The 18,453-nt window shown below is 41.2% G+C and overlaps 1 protein-coding gene across 5 annotated transcripts in view; it reads left to right on the top strand.

Annotated features, from left to right (window-relative positions):
* The window catches only part of IQCH (IQ motif containing H), a 186,976-nt gene that overhangs the window by 130,507 nt on the left and 38,016 nt on the right, over positions 1-18,453 (top strand). For all 5 annotated transcript variants that reach the window (XM_032864629.1, XM_032864628.1, XM_032864627.1 and 2 more), the window contains one exon: positions 3,265-3,551. In XM_032864629.1, coding sequence (XP_032720520.1) covers positions 3,265-3,551 — 287 coding nt within the window. The remainder of the gene's footprint in view (positions 1-3,264; positions 3,552-18,453) is intronic.

Here is an 18,453-nt window from a genome sequence, read left to right as displayed (position 1 = left end):
ATGCCCACGCAAGGCCCCTCCCTCTTAGGAAGTTACAGCCTAAGGCAGGTAGTCTTACCTGCTTACCCTCGTGAAGGACAGGAGGAGATAGTATAACAGGCCACAGACGGTATCTTTACACGCTATTCACTGCTGTCAGGTGATCATAAAGGTGATTATATTAACATTAATATGTGATAATATCCTAACATGACGTCAGATAAGGGCGGCAACGACTGCACAACGCTGATCACAGCACAGTGGAGACCACATGGTGAGCACTGGGAGTGTTTATCATGTGCTGGACACTATTCTATTATTTGATCCCCCCAACAATCCTATCAGGTGGGTACCATGGTCATTCTTGTTTTACAGAAGGGGAAACGGAGGTACAAAAGATTAAGTAATTCGCCCCAAATCGCCCCGTGAATGCACAGCAGAGCCGATAAGAGGCTACCTCTGTGTTGTTCTGGGAGTCCTGATGGGACCCAGCGGGTATATTTATCAAGGAACACATCCTTAGCTCAGTGTATGAGAGAGCACCGGAAAGGACAGGTGCGTGGCTTGTTGGAAGGCACGGGGTGGGCAGTGTGGAGTGGGAGGGAGTAGCGAACACCCTGTTTTTGCATTAGTCAAGCTAGGGGTTGGATGGTCAGAGATCTAACAAGCGTGATGTAAGGGGCTTTTTCGCTGATGTGGGGAGAAGGGGAGATAACGCATGATCTCCGGTGTGCTCTCATATCCAAACTTCTGTGATTCTACAAATTTCCACATGCACCCACTGACAGAAAAGTAAAACTAACAGAGTCACCCCCATATGCATAAATGGGAGAAAATAAGGTACCTACAACAAAACCGGTCAAGAATAAGGGATTCTTTTTGTTAGGACAGGGAGACCCTGAAGATCTCCAGGTGCATCCAGGATAGGACTTAGGAGTTTCCAAATCATCCAAGGTCAGCCTGCAAACCATCCTCTAATCTAGTTCTTGTCATGGGAGCTTTGTAGCTTAGAAAGGGTTTCCCAGCTACTGTCTCACCTGAGCTGTATAAGCTTGGGCTGAGCCTCGACCTCCTGTTCATCTCTACCCCTTCTTCCTTTCTTTCAGCCATTGTAAGCACAGTAACTATTTATGAGAAGCAGAACAAGCTTTATGAAGCCAACTTTATAGTTGGAGAGATGGGGCTCAAAGCTCGGAAGTCACTGGGCAAAACCATACAACAAATATATGGTGAATAGTAATACAGTTAGACCCTACAATTTTAATACGTCTCAAAAACCCAGTTCTAAGAAGTCATGTGTTTCCAAACCTCTGCCTGGCTCTGAGCCCAGTGCATACAGCAGGCCCTGCATAAATGCTCACTGGCCAAGCCGGGCCATCACCCCCCCCCCCCCCCCACACACACACACCTGCAGTTTCCTGACTCCTGTGCCACATCTCTCACCACCTTCCACTCTTGCCTGTTTCATTTCCCTTCTGCTCTCTTGGGTGTGCTTATGACCACAAAACGTGCTATACATTCAGTTTCTACCTTGTCACAGGACTATCATCAAAGGCAATATACTTTTTAAAAAGAGGAATTAATTGCTTTGAAAGGAAAAAAGGTTAACAGTGAAAAAGCCATGATCATAATGCTGAGAAGACTGTACGAACCAGCTACCTTGAAGTAAAACAAAACAAACTCAAGTAATCTTGGATGTAGAAAGGATAATATGGTTCCATGGAGGCACTGCTTTTTAAAATATAGGTGGTGGGTTAAAGCCACACAGTTAATTCACTCAACAGAGATGCAATTGGTATTTGTGTTTGTTTTTTGCAGATTTTGTTGTTTTGTTGCACTTACCTTGCTAATTCCCCAACAACCTGTGTTTAGGTGCAGCACACACTAGTGGGCCCCATTTAAAAAGGAAAGCACATCTCATACTAACTAGATGTATAGTTTTCCTTCTGAAACGCAGCTTTTCTTAGGGCCAGCTCCCCACAAACATAGACACTTAAGGAAAGTGCCTTTTGTGTAAAGTAACAGATGGCTGCATCTGGGAATTGCTAAAGTCTCAGGATCTAACTGTATATGCTGTTTGAAGCCCCGGGAGCAGAGGTCACCTCCTAACAAATTTGTGAAATATGCACCAAGTTTGTCTTAATGCTCTCGGGCTCCAGAGGCCACCCTGTCTAGGGAATGCTTGCTTGTTTTTATTTTTAAGTTATGCTATCTTATTCTTTATAAGTAATACTAAAATTTTTCTCCTATACAAGGTATCTAGACAGTAAGATTTTTGTGGGGCCTACAACTAAATATCAGGGCCGTGTATGTTCTGTGGACATGACTAAGCTGACTCACAAAATTAGCCTGGTCTCAAATCGTTGCTGTGGCTGAGCATCAGCTTGGCCTCTGTGATTTCTGCTTTTCAGAGCAAAAGGGAAAGTATGAATAATTGTAAAGCTTTCATTATCAGTAGGGACCCTTCTTCAAGAATGGCAGCATCTCCTGCACTCCACATTTAAAAAAAAAAAAAAATGCCCGACAATTGGAGTGGCGTAGGAGTGCTTTGACATAAGAGACAGTGTTCTCCTATTCCGGATAAAAGTCCTAACCTACTGAAACTTCAAAAAACAGTGAAATTCGGAGCCTGGGAGGCTCAGTCGTTAAGTGGCTGCCTTTGGCTCAGGTCATGTCCTGGGATGGAGCCCTACCTTGCGCTCCCTGCTCGGCGGGAAGCCTGCTTCTCCCTCTCCTGCTCCCCCTGCTTGGGTTCCCTCAGTCTCTGTGTCTCTCTCTGTCAGATAAATAAATAAAATCCTTAAAAATAAAAAAAAGTTTTTAAAAAAGGCAGTGAAGTTGAACAGAAAGAGCACTTGTCATCAAGCTATAAACGTGGACAATGGGCCGTTCATTCCCCCTGAGGGATTTGCCTATGGTCCTTGGGTCCACTGTTTATGTTATGAATAGGCACAGCCTTGATGATCTTATGGTGTCTTTATGGTGAATGAAACCTGACATTCATTGAATCCTAGTATATGCCAAGTACTGGAATAAATACTATATAGAGAGTAGCTCTAAGATTCACAACAATCTGGTGAGGTAGGTTTTATTTTCCCCATTTTATAGATGACGAAAAAGGAAGTTCAGAGAATTGAAACTATTTGCCCGAAGTCTCACAAGACATGGCAGATGCAGGATCTGAGCCAAAGTCCATCTGCCAAAGCCCGAGATTTTTCCTCCTGTGCTACGTGGACACAATCACATGGGCCCACCTTTTCACCTACTCCATGCTTTTCCCACCAGGAGGCACGATGGAAGCGTACCCACCCGCAGAAAGTGTCACCAACCTGACGGTGGACATGCTGATTGAGCCCAATGGAGAAATCAGAGTGCTGTCCACAGGGGACCAGCTCCATGCAGAAGGCCCCTTCATCTCTACTGGTACCACCATGCCTCAGACCTCAGTGGATCCCCAACTCCTCTGTTCTTTGTGCCTCAAGATTGGAAATGCTTGTAAAATGAAAAATGTGGTTGGTTACTTTTCTATAGACCTGGTGACATTTATTGATCCAACCACCCTGGAACAACAGGTAAGTTGATGCCTCATGAAATACTAAAATATGTAGACTCCATACCGTCTGCACCTAATCTACTGTGAGTATCAGCATCTTGCTGAGACTCAGTGCTCCTCGGAGGAGCTGCCTCTGTAAATTCCGCATAGGGTCTGTGCCCAGGATCTTCTCGTTCGGGTACTGCTGGAATTTCAGTGACTAGAACTCATCCCACGTAGCTCATTCGATAGGGCCTCGATTCTGCCCACTAGGGTTCTGCTTGTGTCTTCTCGTGAGACTATTTTATGCCATCCAGGGATTGAGCTTGTCTAAAACTTGTGCTTAAATAGAACATCAGTCACTAGAAAGGGGTTAAGAGAGTCCTTGTTTCCATTCCTTTTCTTATCAGTAGTTCACCAGCTACTTAAGTTGTCCATTGTTTCTTCCTTAAAAATGTATTGGGATACAATGCTCCCATTTCATTCTCTCTCTCACTCTCTCTCTCTCAGATAAATAAAATCTTTAAAAACAAAAACAAAAAACAAGCAAACAAAAAGTATTGGGATAGACATATTTCATCAATATAAAAAGGCCATAATAGTAATGTAATAAACATCCCATGCCCCCACTCAGCTTAAGAAATAAAGTGGTGCCGATACCACCTCCAGTCCTGTGCACTTCTTGCCACTCGTAATGTGGCCTTTCCTCCTCCCAGAGGCAGCCACAGACTTATAACTGGGCTCTGACTCCTTTCCACATCTTTAGGCTTTGATAACACATGGAGGAACCCATAAATGATAGTTTCATTTTAGTTTTTTAAAACTTTTTATAGATAACATACTATATGTTGTTATCATTGTATAACAGGCTTTTATTTATTCAATATTTCATCTGTAAGATTCTTCATATGCACTTGTGTGGCTCTGACGTAGAATGGTCTAGATGACTTTAGCCTTTTTTGCTTTGCTTCTTACCGCTCCCGCCAAAATTATAATGTTTAGATTCAGTATGACTTCATAGGACCCTTGTTTTTAAAAACGTTGAGTTCTACCTCTGTAAGTGCTGGGTGACCAGACCTCCATCAACAGGGTGAAATGCCTCTGTCCTCCCTCTCCTGATATCCTCTGGCCGCCCAACATTGTAAATGCACTTTAGTTGTTTCATATTCATTATTCTCAGTTTTATGGGTCTCCATTTCATTCAGATGATGGTTTCAAAGTGAGAGTTTATGTTTTGGGCAGCGTTCAGCTTGCTCAATAATCATTTTCCATTTGCCTTCCTGGGCCCTTGATCATTTCTGCATTCCTTTCTCAGGCCCACACATGGAGAGAGAAAGGACAAACTGAAGGGCATCCAGAAATCTACCTGGGGCGGAGGGAGGACAGAAACAATGCCCTCTGGTGAAAGAGCTGGTGGCAGGGAAGCAGGGAAGGCTTCCCTCCCCAAACATTTGTCATGAGAAAGGAGGATTCAATCTGTGATCCCTGGGGCAGTAGGAGGATGGAACTACAGGGACTGTTGTCTTGTGGTTTTTATTTATTCAAGTTTGGTATGGGGAAAATGGCATGGCAGGGAGAGGGATGTTCAAACACAGACCCGGACCTCTCTCTGGGCTTACTACCCTTCTGGACTTCAGGGATTAAAGTCCCAACCTTACCTTGGCTGGTCCCATGTGCCCTGCTGGCCTTCTCTCACCTAACTCTCCTCTTTTTCTCTCTTCCAACCACACTGGCCTCTCTCAGTTCCCTTACTCATCATACTACTTCCTGACACAGGGCCTTTACATGTGCTGCCCCTCTGCCCAAAATGTTCTTGCCTCTTCTTTTTCACCTAGTAACCCCCTTTCCACCAACCAGATTTCAGCTCGAGCCATGCTTTCTTAGGGAAGGCTTCCCGACCTCCCTGACAAAGTCTATTTTCCCTCTTTTGAATTCTTATATCACCAAGTACCTCTCCTTCCCCACCACTTTAGCTTAGTTATAATTTTAAACGTATTTATATGATTATCTGATTACAGCTACCTCCCTCTGTAGACTCAATTCTCTTTTTTGTACAAGGTCTCTTTTGCTCCCCACTCAATTCTCAGCACTATTTCTACCCTGGTCCACAGCAGGTGTTCAGTAAATATGTGTTGAAGGAAGGATGGATGGAAGGAAGGAACAACAGATATTTTAGCAGATACTAGATGTGGTGCTAAGACTTTTAGAGAATGAATTCAGGCATCAACTTATGGATGAGATAAATAAATACTAACCCATGATTCTGTGATTTTATCATATTATGACCTCTCCTTGTCCCTTCCTGTTAATACCTGAAAATACAGTTATTTGTGTTACAATTTTCAATAGAACAGCATTGGAAGAAGTGCTCAGTGAGTACACCAAAGGGTGTTTTTACATTGGCAAGGGAAGTAAATTAGCTCAGTGTGAGTGTATATAGGTATATAGATATATATGTAAAATAATAAAATACACACAAGTATACATAAAATGATATGATTATATATAATAAAAGTATAAATTTAAAAGTATAAATAATAAATACATAAGTAATATATAAATAAATATATTAAATTTTTATTTACAATAAATGTAATGTATATAATGAAAATTTCTTTTGCAAAAATCACTGGAATACTCTAGCCATTTTGCAAGTACCATCACTTCAGAAAGCACCTTAGTTTCTTTCCTAGTTGGCATACTTTGTGGTATCAATGAAGATACTAGCATATTATCATCTCATTTTTGCCAGTCTGATGGGGGAAATGTTATCTTGTCTTCCTCAGTATTTCTTTGATTTTCAGTGATAATGCATATCTCATTTGTTGCCTTTTTATGTATTTTGTCTTAATTCCCTTATCATATCTTTCACCCCACTTAAATTGGACTATAATGCAAATGTTGATTTGTGGAAGCTCTTCTTACATAAGCAACTCTTATCCTTTGTTATACGTGTTACAAATACGCTCTTCTAGATTGTCATTTGTGGCTTTTCCTTCTTTTTTCCAGCCATGTTTCTCCATCATAAAATCATTATTTTTTCCTTTGTCATTGATTAGTAATATTTTGTAGAAAGGCGTTCCAAGAGTACACCAATATTTTATTCCTCGTCAAATTTCCACCCATGAAACTTAGCAGCCACTGCCAACTTTCTCCTGAGTCCGCCATCATTGTGATAGTGGTAATTTTCTTTTTTTTTTTTTAAGGGTTTTATTTATTTATTTGACAGACAGAGATGACAAGTGGGCAGAGAGGCAGGCAGAGAGAGAGGAAGGGAAGCAGGCTCCCCACTGAGCAGAGAGCCCGATGTGGGACTCAATCCCAGGACCCTGAGATCATGGCTTGAGCCAAAGGCAGAGACTTAACCCACTGAGCCACCCAGGTGCCCCATATAGTGGTGACTTTCTATCATGCTTTCTATATTTATTAATTGGCAATATATTGCAAACAAGAGTTTTTCCTTTCCATCTTTCATTTATGTATGTCTTCATATATATAATTATACCAGTTTGAATGTGTCAGTTTCTATGTTCTTTAGTTGTATTTTGATGTTCTCAATATTTTGATGCTCAAAGTGTTCCAGATTTGACTACTGGGAGAACTTCAGGGTGACTCTTATGTTCTTTGGACATGTCCCCATCATTCTTTGAGCATGTCTTACTTTCTATCACAAAGGGATGGTCCAGGTTCACCTTACATTCTCCCTGCCACGGACCTAGGATCAACCCAAGAGCCTTGGGTCCTTGCGGTGGAAGATGGTATTAAGATCTGGGCTTGGTATAGTCATTGCTACTGAAGTGTCACTGCTTCTAGTCTCTCTCAGTGAACAGAGCTCAGAAGTACATGTATTATATATGGATCATACACACACACACACAGAGACACACAAATGAATGTACCTATAACTATTCCTATATCTATCAGTGCGTATATATTTTAAATCCATGCATTTCTGCCAATATCTCTAATATCAATCCAGCACTTCAGGAATCTTTCTAGACTTCCCCTTTTCCACACTTAAAAATAAGTACCTTCTCCAACAGTTAGAAATCTGAGCCTCTTTACCCTCAATATATTATATGCTTCTTTGCTCAATTTATTTGTTTGTTCAGTGTACCAATCTCCCAACCAATCCTGCTGTCTTCTTCACCTGCCACATCTGTGCCCCACCCATGCACCTCCTGTACTTGGACACAGAAACCTGTCATTTGTGTTATATTTGTAATACTCTTTGTCATATCAAAGTTTCAAATAGTCAAATCTAGCTCTTTTTCTAAATTACTATATTATTTTAATCTTATCTCTTTCTTTCTCTTAGCCTCAATTTTCTCGGCTATGAAGTGAGTAGGTTTACTTATTTGACTTCTTAGAAAACTTCCCATTCAAAAATTATGTATTTCAGTAATATTTTCATGGTACTTACTTTTGTACTCAAAATTAATACTAAGAAGAAGAGGAATCTGCTTTTTAGAAATATCATAAGGACACGACCACAAAGGTTTACATATGCATATGTTAACCAGCGCATTACTAAGGACAGCAAAAATTTTCAAACAGCCTAAATTCCAATAGTAGAGAATTTGTTAAGCAAATTATGTTAGAGCAATAGAATTGAATGCTATGAAAACAATAGAAATCAGGTTTTTGAAGAATATTTAATAGGAAGCTATTATAGCATAGTTGAAAGCTGGGGACACCTGGATAGCACAGCTGGTTAAGCATCTCACTTTTGATTTCAGCTCAAGTCATGATCTCAGGAGTGAGATCGGGTCCGTGTCAGGCTCTGCACTCAGTATGGAGTCACTTAAGATTCTCTCTCCCTCTGCCTCTCCTGCTTGTGCTCTCTCTCTCTCTCTCCCAAATAAATCAATCTTTAAAAAAGGGCGGGGGGGGGGGCGGCGCCTGGGTTGCTCAGTTGGTTAAGCAACTGCCTTCAGCTCAGGTCACAATCCCAGAGTCCCAGGATCGAGTCCTGCATCGGGCTCCCAGCTCCATGGGGAGTCTGCTTCTCCCTCTGACCTTCTCGCCTCTTGTGCTCTCTCTCACTGTCTCTCTCTCAAATAAATAAATAAAATCTTAAAAAAAAAATAGTTGGAAGGTGAAATGTAGGTTACAAAACAAGACATGAAACATGATACCCATTCTATAAAAATAAAAAATACATATATGCAGAAAAAAAAAGAACCAAAAGAAATATACTAAAAAGCTACAAGTCATTCTTTGTGGATTGGAGGACTGAGGGTGTAGTAGGCAGAACAATGGCCCCCAAAGAAGACCACGTTCTAAGCCCTGAAGTCTGTGAATGTCACCATATGCAGTAACATGTGTATGTGATGAACTTGAGGATCTTGAGAGGGGAAGATCAGCCTGGACTATGCAGGTGGCCCATGTAACCCCAAGGGTTCTACTAGCTTTGAAAATAGAGGAAGTGACCGTGAGCCGGGGAATGCAGAGAGCCTCCAGAAGACAGACAAGGCAAGGAAGCAGATGCTCCCGAGAACCTTCAGGAGGAAATAAAGCCCTGCTGACACCTTGATTTTAGCCCAGTGAGGCTTCTGACTTCTGACCCTTTAAGCAACGAAGTTTACGGCAACTTATTACAGCAGCAATAGAAAACTAATACAGAGTGATTTCTATTTTGTTCTTTGGGCTTTCTGCATTTGCATTTTCAAAAGTAAGCATTATTATATTTGTAATCAGAAAAAAGTATGTGAATAATGATCATCACAAATTTGTATAGAATGTAATAGCTTACATAGCACTTTCACAGACATGCCCTTACAGACACACATGTCCTGCAACAGACTTAAGAGGCAGAAAACTGAGGTGACAGCATCCATCACACATTTTTGCTCTCTGGTCCGAGCTGAGCCCCCATAACTTACCATGGTAAAAGCAAAAAGGACTGAGAGCCAGAAAAAAGAGACATAAAATGACAGTGGTACACCAACAACAGGCCCACAATTGTGAATCAGCTTCAGATAAGAGTGTGGAAATTCCTGTTCAGCTTTAAGGAGACGAGAGTGAGGTTCTAAGGTAGTAAAACGAAGGAAAAGTTTTGGAAATATAGCCATATTTAAATATTGAGAACATCCACCAGAACACAGGGTCATTGGGAATAAAAGAAAAAAGGGCCAGTAAATAAGTCACAGGGATATAAAGTACAGAATAGGGAATACAGTCGATAACATTATAATAACTTGGTATAGTGACAGATGGTAACCAGGCTTATCACAGTGAGCATGTAGCAATGTATATAATGTATATCTTGTACACCTAAAACTAATATAGTATCATATGCCAACTATATTTCAATTAAAAAAAAAAAGGAAAAAGGCTAGTCCCTGGGTTTTGGAGGTGGTAGGAGCATAGTACAAAGCCATGCCTGCCAGTGGCTTTGTGTCCAAGATTCCAGGACCCTAGGCATGGGGACATTCCAGGCTTTCTGAGACTCCATGCAGAATACACAGAGCTACAAGGTAGCCACGTTGGAAATCTGGCCTTCCCACATGAGGATGAGAGGAGGGGCTGTGTGCCATATTACCATAGAGGGATCCAATCCTTAAACAAAGAGCAGCAACTATTACCCTTATAGGACCTGGAACCAGGGTCTTCGATGGGCAGTATCCACTGGGATCCAGGAGGGACATGAAATATCTACCAAAGGCTTCAGATTGAGGACAGACTGACATGTTCATTAAACAAATACTTTCCAAGGGCTTACTCTGGCCCTATGCTAGCAGCTGAAGGAACAGAGATACAAACAAGGTCTGTTCCCTGTCATGAGGAAGCTAATTTCATTCACATCCATCACCTAATTTCATTGGATACACACACATACACACACAATTGTTTTTTACTCTTCCTGGTTCCTAGGCATTAATATTGCCTTTGTGAGATTTGTAAATCCTCTAGAAGATACACTTGACCTTGCATTTTTTACCTCTTCTTGATATCTAACATAATGATAGTTGCCTGATAGCCAGTTGATTGATGGACTCTTGGAGCTTTTAGACTATCCAGCTCTGTTGAGCTTACTTACTCACTTCTGGGAAATTCTAAAATAAAGAGCTAGTATTTACTGAGCATCTATTATGTACAAGCCATTTTAGTAGGTGCTACAAAGGCTGCAAAGATGCAAAAGAAGTGGAGGCCTGTCCTTAGGGAGTTCACAATCTAGTAGGGGAGGCAGACTTGAAAAATGAATTACAAATAAAAACCTAAGTGACAACAACACAGAACAATAAGAGAGACATCAAAAAGGTAATGTCAGTTTAACAGCCTTCTGTTTGGAGCAATCAAGAAAGGTCTGTACAGAGTAGGTGGGATTTGAGGCTGAAAGATAATTGGGATTTGAAGGAAGATAAGAAAGAGTGCGGTCCAAGTGGGAAAGATACTGTGAAGGTTGGGGGTAGAAAAGCACAAACACATAGGTGTAAAAGTGAGGATCTAAATTTCACAAATATCGTATCTGACTTGCCTCTTACAAATATGCATTTATATATCATTCTCCGATTCCTTTTTTTTCTAGAAAGTGGCTTAACAGATCGGTGAAGATGCTTTCTGCTAAAATTTCCAGATTAAAAACTTGCTGGCTTTTAAATAACCATGACCTTTTAAAGTAACCATCTCTGTTGTGATCATTGATAGTTATTACTTCCTTACAAAAGGGAAAGGAAGGGTCACCCAGGTGGCCTAGTGAGTTAAGAATCCAACTCTTAACTTTGGCTGGGGTCACCGTCTCAGGGTTGTGGCCCATGTGGGGCTCTGTGCTCAGCAGGGTGTCAGCTAGTGACTCTCTCTCCCTTTCCCTCTGCCCCTTCCACCCTCCTAAAATAAATAAATAAATCTTAAAAAAAAAAAAAAGGAAAGGAAATCCAATGTTTAAGAAAAGAGTTTAGATGAAAAACGGCCTCAAGCAACTAGTCAGGGCCCTTCCCAGATACAAAAGGTAGCCACAGAAGGAAGTGGGACTTGTTGCCAGTGCAAATTGTGAGGAAAGACAAAAAGGGAGACCCTGACGTCGTCTATCAGAGAATATCCCACGCATTCTGAAAACTGTCACTAAGGCTGTCTCATACAAATATATCAGTCGAAAAGACAAAAAAAAGAGATAGCTGAAAATATTTTCATCATGACGGGTAACGGGTTTTGTCCCCAATCTGTCCATTAGCCAGCTGTGGGACTTCAGATAGCTCACTGGACCTCTCAGGGCCTCATGTTTCTCCTTGACAAATGGTGAGTTCCTGCCCTCCTTCACACAGGATATTCTGAGAGGCTGAGCTGATATAAGGTGCTGTTCTTATTAAATCAAACAGCATAATCACATGTAAAACTGTCACTCGAGCCTCAGCAGGTTCTCAAATTGTGAATGGAATCTGAATGGAATTAGCATTATTTTTAAAAGTCAGTGAGCATTATCATCATCTCAAAGTGATATATAAATATCAAAAATGAATATATTTATTTCAGAGAATAGAAAAACTGAAGTCTACAGAAATACTGTAATTCCTTCTTATTCATTGCTGTATACCCAGCACCCAGCACCGTGTCTAGCATGTAATAGCTCCACAGTATATCCATTAAATGAATGAATGAATACTTCTCCCCGAGTATCCCTCTAGTACTCTCATTTGCAAGATCTCCCTATCTCGGGCGCCTGGGTGGCTCAGTGGGTTAAGCCGCTGCCTTCGGCTCAGGTCATGATCTCAGGGTCCTGGGATCGAGTCCCGCATCGGGCTCTCTGCTCAGCAGGGAGCCTGCTTCCCTCTCTCTCTCTCTGTCTACTTGTGATCTCTCTCTGTCAAATCAATAAATAAAATCTTTAAAAAAAAAAAAAAAAAAGATCTCCCTATCTCTGTTTTCAAGATATACAAGGTATTCACCAAGGGACCTCAATGAGATTTACTTTTTCTCTTCAGGGAAGGTATTTTATTTATATATAAGGTTAAGAGTTTATATCTAAATTAAAATTTAATAGGCCTTTGGTATAAACAGCAGTGCCTATTATTCAGTGTTTTTTAATGCTATAATAGGCACACTGTTAATCACAAGTTAATACCCAGTGAAGGGAAAATAGATCCCAAAGGGTTTTGAAGCATTGAAGTAAAAGACCTGTCCCTTTAAAAGGTCTGCATCTTCATGTCAGTGAAAGAGACCTGTAATATACAGGTAATGATGATGATGATGATGTTGATGATGATGATGATGGCGGCTTCTACAGTAAGCACAAAGGCAATGATGACTGTAAATTTTACAGTAAAATTATAATTCCATTTCTTAACACTGGTAGTGCAGGTAAATTAGTGGCCAATTTTGCTATATATAATAATACCATTGCGACTGTCCTTTCATGTTGGGTTAGCCCCCTTATACTGTAAACCCTAACCTTTAGAAAGATTGAATCCAAGCCTGAGCATCAGCTCTTGGGTAGAACTTTGGTTGGTCTACATATAAGAGACCCAGTTCCTCTGTTTATATCCGGTTGTCCCACCCAGGACTTCGGACGTCCACTCTCACCATGAAGATTCTTGCTTCCTTTCAAAGGAAGCCCAGACACTTCTCTGCAGACTTTGAGGTCTTTAACTTTAATCATCAGAAACACTGCCAGAGGAGGGCAAATCCAGGCACTCACACTGCATCCCGCACGTCTCAGGAGGTACCATAGCTCTTCAGGACTCAGGAGGGCAGCAGGTAGGAGCAAAGGAAAGGCTTCTTGCTAATGCTAAGAAAGACCAGAAGATTCTCCACATCCATGTGTTTAACAGCTTGTCCACCAGCATCACGAAACTAAAGCTGTCACCTGTGGTCAAGACTTATCATGTGGTAAATTTTCCCTTTCGAAGTTGTCCTTAACATTCATTTTAACTTAATTTTACCTGTATGATAATGTTGGGTTGATGAAATACAAGGTAATTTGCTCTAGGCCTTAACCTATTTCTTAAAACTGAATCCTGAATCTTCCCCTGCCCACTACGCAGCACTAATTGCTTTTCTCATTGATCATGTCCCAAAGTACTCTCCAAGACGAGCAAGCTGACCTGCTTGGTGGCATCCATGTTCAATAAATGCATTCTCATCCTGCCTCCCACATGCCCCCTTCATTCCTATAGCTTGCCCTTCCTTTCTTTTCTGTCTATATAGAACCTTTCTTTTCTGTCTATATACAACTTTCCTTCTTTCAAAATGTTTCAAAATTCAACTCCTCTTGGAAACCCACCTTAACTAATCCCCCTTCAATTGTTACATCATTCTCTAGCCTTTCAGAGCACAGATACAGTATTGATGGCCAGAGTAATCATTAATAATAATATTATTTATTGAATTTTTGTCACATGCCAGACACTCTGTTATATATTTTACATATAGTATTCCTAAGCCTCACACCCTGAGAAGTGGGTATGATTATCATCCCAAATTTACAGATGAGGAACCTGAGGCTAGAGTGACGTGTTCAAGGTCACACAGCTACAAAGTGGCAAACCTGGGATGCAAACCTTGACTTAGCTGGCTGACAAGACTATGTTCTTTCTCTCACGGCAGATGCTCACAGTGGTACTGCACTGAATTGATGGTGACTTTCTTTGTAAGTCTCTCCCCCTCCTCAACCACCATCACCAAAGAAAATGTATGTTTTTCTTGTATATCCTCAATATGCTTGTTGAATTGAGTTGAACAGCTTAAAGCCAGAAAACACATCTCCTATTTTTTTAAATATATTCCATCCTTGTGCTCTGCACATAAGGTAATCATTAAATGTTAATGACTAAGCGAAATGGAATAAAATCAGTGTTGTGGTAGTCATTTTTAAGCTTTAAGAGTTTAAATGAGCAAGCCCATACACAGCACCACAGCTGGGAGCGCCATATTGCCATTAAGCCAGAAGGTGGATTCACGGGATGGGAACATTTGAAAACAGACACCACAAGAATGGTTAAGTCAGTTTTCCAAACCACTTTCTACAAGTAGCTACTGCTTTTCCTCCCATAATAATTTCACAATGATTAGCCTGCTAGGTGAGAAATCCCAGGCAAAAACCTGAGTCTCAGAAGAGTTTAGAATGACTGCTAAGTATTGGGCCCAATTTGGACGTGATATGAACAACAGGTAGAGTCATTCCAATCTAGCCAGTCAAAATGTAGGAGAACTGCCATCTAGATTTCCATTACGGGCTTCATCTTTCAGGGTAAATGCCTTTGTTCTTATCATGAGATTCATGAAATGTAATCTCACATTCCAACACATATGGATATCAAAATGTGTATTTGGTGAGGAATAGTGTCTTATGTTACCAATTTCTGCTTCCTTTTGCTTTCTTTGCTCATAGCACAAAATTTCCTACTTTTTTGCCAAAACCTTACTATGTAGCTTTTTAACTTAATTAAATATATAGGCAATTACTGACACCATCTGTCTTCATAGAAAAAGAACAAGAAGTGACACAAAAGACTGGCATTCTAAAGGGAATATTTAGCAAACAAAATCTCCTAGCTGCACTATAGTGATACTTATCTTTAGAAGCCCTTATGTTATTTTAAATCATTTATGTTTCTTAGAAATAATGAATTAGAGCTATACTTAAAATGGGGTGGTGTTGGGATGATTTTTTAAAAAGAAAATATCAAGTAATCCATTGCTTTTTCAGTAAAACAAAAACTTAAGCACGCCGTTGAACATCTGTTACCAGTACAGTCTAACACAGCACTTAAAATCCTTTAAAATCCCTGAAAACCTTTATAAAGTTACATGAATCTTTTGCATAAATAGAACTGTTTTAACAATATGTATATTCCTTTAAACATATATTTTGCTTTCTTAAACATAAGATTCATTGTGTTGCCTATTGTTCCAGGCCCTTATAAATATATAAATGGAATAGCTCTACTTCTTGGTTAGAGTGGGTCTTCCCCTAGCATGCCCCCTCCCTAGCCCAGACTAGAGTACCTACTTATTTGTGTCTGACTGTTTAACCTTTTGTGATGTCTCTCCACAAATGTCTTAATATGTACATGATATCAAACCAACCCAGTGAAACTTGGTCAGGCTGTTGGGAACCGATACAAAATACAAGTCCAAATAAAGTAACAAAATTCAGCCCCCATAGGGAGAGAATAGACAGGAAATACAAAGGAATTCCAGAGACAAGGCACATGTGGCTCCAAGAAGAACACGGAAAATGGCCATTACCACCAAGGACAACCGTGTTCTCCTACATTAATTCCCTGAACTGGAAGAGCAGGTGTTCGAACCCCTTGGGGCAGCAACTGAGTGCCCTATATAAATAGAAGGGTACAGAATGAAGAAACATCAATAAAGAGGCTCAGTAGAAAGAGGCATTTTTTCAAAGAAATACTCATAAAACTTCTACTCATATTAGAGACTTACGGTATACCAAAGAATATGCTACCTCAGATTTGGGGGGAGAAGCATCAATGCATATATTTTGTATTTTTTTGATTCACTTGTTGATAAGGGAAATATGAAGAAATGAATTCCTCAATTATTTTCCACAAATTGCTTGAAGATCACAGAACACACTTAATCAAATATAAGTAGAGCCAAAACTAAAAATTTACACTTATTTGCCATGAACAGTCTGGTGCGTTCTCCTGAGCATAAGCTATATATTAAAAAAGAGTGCCTTGAATTTCAGAAGAGATGAGGGGAAGGAGAGAGGAGAGGAGGAGGAAGGAGGGAAAGACCTGCCTCGATGCTGTTCCTTTCATTTGTTAGAAACTGAACCTAGGGGCAAATGGTGTCAGAGGGGGTCAGTTAAAAGCAGCCTCTGGGGGGAAGCTCAGTGGAACAGAGGTCTGAAATAACAGCAGAGCCCTGACAGGTAAGCTAGGACTGAGGAACACTTACTCAGGTGAAACTACAGGGTGATTTTCAGTCAGCAGCTACTTGACTGGAATTTTTCCCAAGGCCCTAAACCTCCACCCGTACATTTCTGGAAAGTGCCACAGGACTTTCATTGATCACAGGTAGGAACCCTGGCTTTCTGCCTACAAAGAAGGACAAATTTCTTTGTCTTTATACAGCTCCTTTATTATAGGCTCTCAAAGTGCTTTACAGACAAATAATGGGGACAGTGAGGCAGAAAGGTGTTAAGTGGCTTGCCCAAAGTCCCACAGTAAATCACAGGCCTTCCTCTGGATTCAGAACCACCTCATAAGTAGTGGAGTTTCTAGGAGTGACTGCTGGCATCGTGGTGCTCTCTCACAGCCTACCAAGCATTTGTTTCCCTCCCAGGCCGAGAGAAATGTCCAAGATCAAGGGCGGGAGAGAGCCTGGACATCAGAGTACGGCAAACCTAGATCGTAATCCTAGCCTCGCTGCTTAGCTGTGGAACTTGGCACGTTTCTGGGTTCTTTGAGCCTTCACTTCTTCTATAAAACGTGGATGTTAGTACTTACCTCACAAGGTGGTTGTGAGGATGACATAAGAAAACACAAAAGTTTATTGTGCATTGTAGACCCTTAACACACATCAATTTCCCTTCCTTTTTACTTCCCCAGTTTGTCTCCTAAAGTCTATCCTCCACATGGTCAAATAGGCAGCTTTCTAAACACTGCCGCTATAAAAAAAAGATGGCATATTGGCATGGTGGGGTGCTGAACCTTTCAAATGCCAGAGTCTATAGAAAACAAAGGCAAAGTCATGGAATTCAGAGCCAGCTCACAGGATAACCAAATCCGAAAGGTTCCGTGATGACAAACATGTTACCTGGCACTCAGCCCTCAGGAGGTACTGGATTATTAGATTAACTTGATGGGGATGAGGAAGTGTCCCTGGGGAGCCCCAAGTCGCAGAAGGCAGGCCGAGGTGCTGGGAGGGCCTTGGAATGAGCAACAGAAGGGAAGAAGGGAAGTGGACACATCTCAGAGTTTTCCCATGTCACGTGCCCACTTGCTTGACCGGCCCTGCCTCTCTTCTGGATCTGACCATGACCAGCCCCACTTAGTCTGAGAGCTGGTACGAAATGAAGGTCTGCGATGGGGAGGAGACAGAAGTGCACTGCATTTTAGAAAAATGGCACTGTGTCCTCAGAACTGAGTCTCTTCGACATAAGCTAAGATGTTATCCCCTCCAGCCTACAACTTCTCATTGGGCAGAGGCATGAACCCTTGCCACCCACTATGTTGCTTTAGTGTAGGAAGCAGATAATTTTCACCCACATCTGGAGAAGCTGTTTGAGGTAGAGACTTGCATATCTCGGATAAATTGAGAGGACAGTTTGGAAGGTGGTTTGTCACAGGCTTCCTCATCCCGTCATTACCGATACCCTCAACTAGATCCCGACGAGTAGCCATACAAGTTGTGCAGGCATCCTTCCAAGAACGGGTCTCCTGAAGACCGGATTCTGGGTGTCGTGTGTGTGTATAACCGCTTTCCTGAGATATCCTTGCCCTTAAAACTCACCCTTTTAAAGTGTGCGCTGCAGTGGTTTCTAAGTACATTCAGAGTCATACCATCATCATCACTACCTAGTTTTAGACAATTTCCCTTACCACTAAAAAGACATCCTGAAACCCATGAAGAATCATTTCCCATTCCCTCTCTTCCCCAGCCACTGGAAACGATTTTCCGCCTCCATGGATTTCCCTGTTCTGGGCATTCTATATAAATAGATCATCCAGTAGGCAGTCCTTTGTGACCGGCTTCTTTCACTTAACATAATGTTTTCAAGTTTCATCCATGTCATAGCAGATATGAGGGCTTCATTCCTTTTAATGGCCTAAAAAATATCCCATTGTATGGACAGACCACATTTTGTTCATCTGTTCATCAGATGTACATCTGGGTTGCTTCCACCTTTTGACTGGTATGAGTGAGTACGTAGTGTTGCTGCGAACATTCGTGTGCAAGTTTTTGTGCGAATGCGTGCTTTCATTTCTGGTTATACACCTAGGAGTAGAATTGATGGGTCTTTTGGCTACCAT

This window comes from Lontra canadensis, unplaced genomic scaffold, assembly GCF_010015895.1.
Source record: "Lontra canadensis isolate GAN:19392208 unplaced genomic scaffold, GSC_riverotter_1.0 scaffold28, whole genome shotgun sequence".
NCBI classification, from domain to species: Eukaryota; Metazoa; Chordata; class Mammalia; order Carnivora; family Mustelidae; genus Lontra; species Lontra canadensis.
Note: the sequence above shows the minus strand (reverse complement) of the source record. Positions and strands in the feature narration are given on the sequence as shown.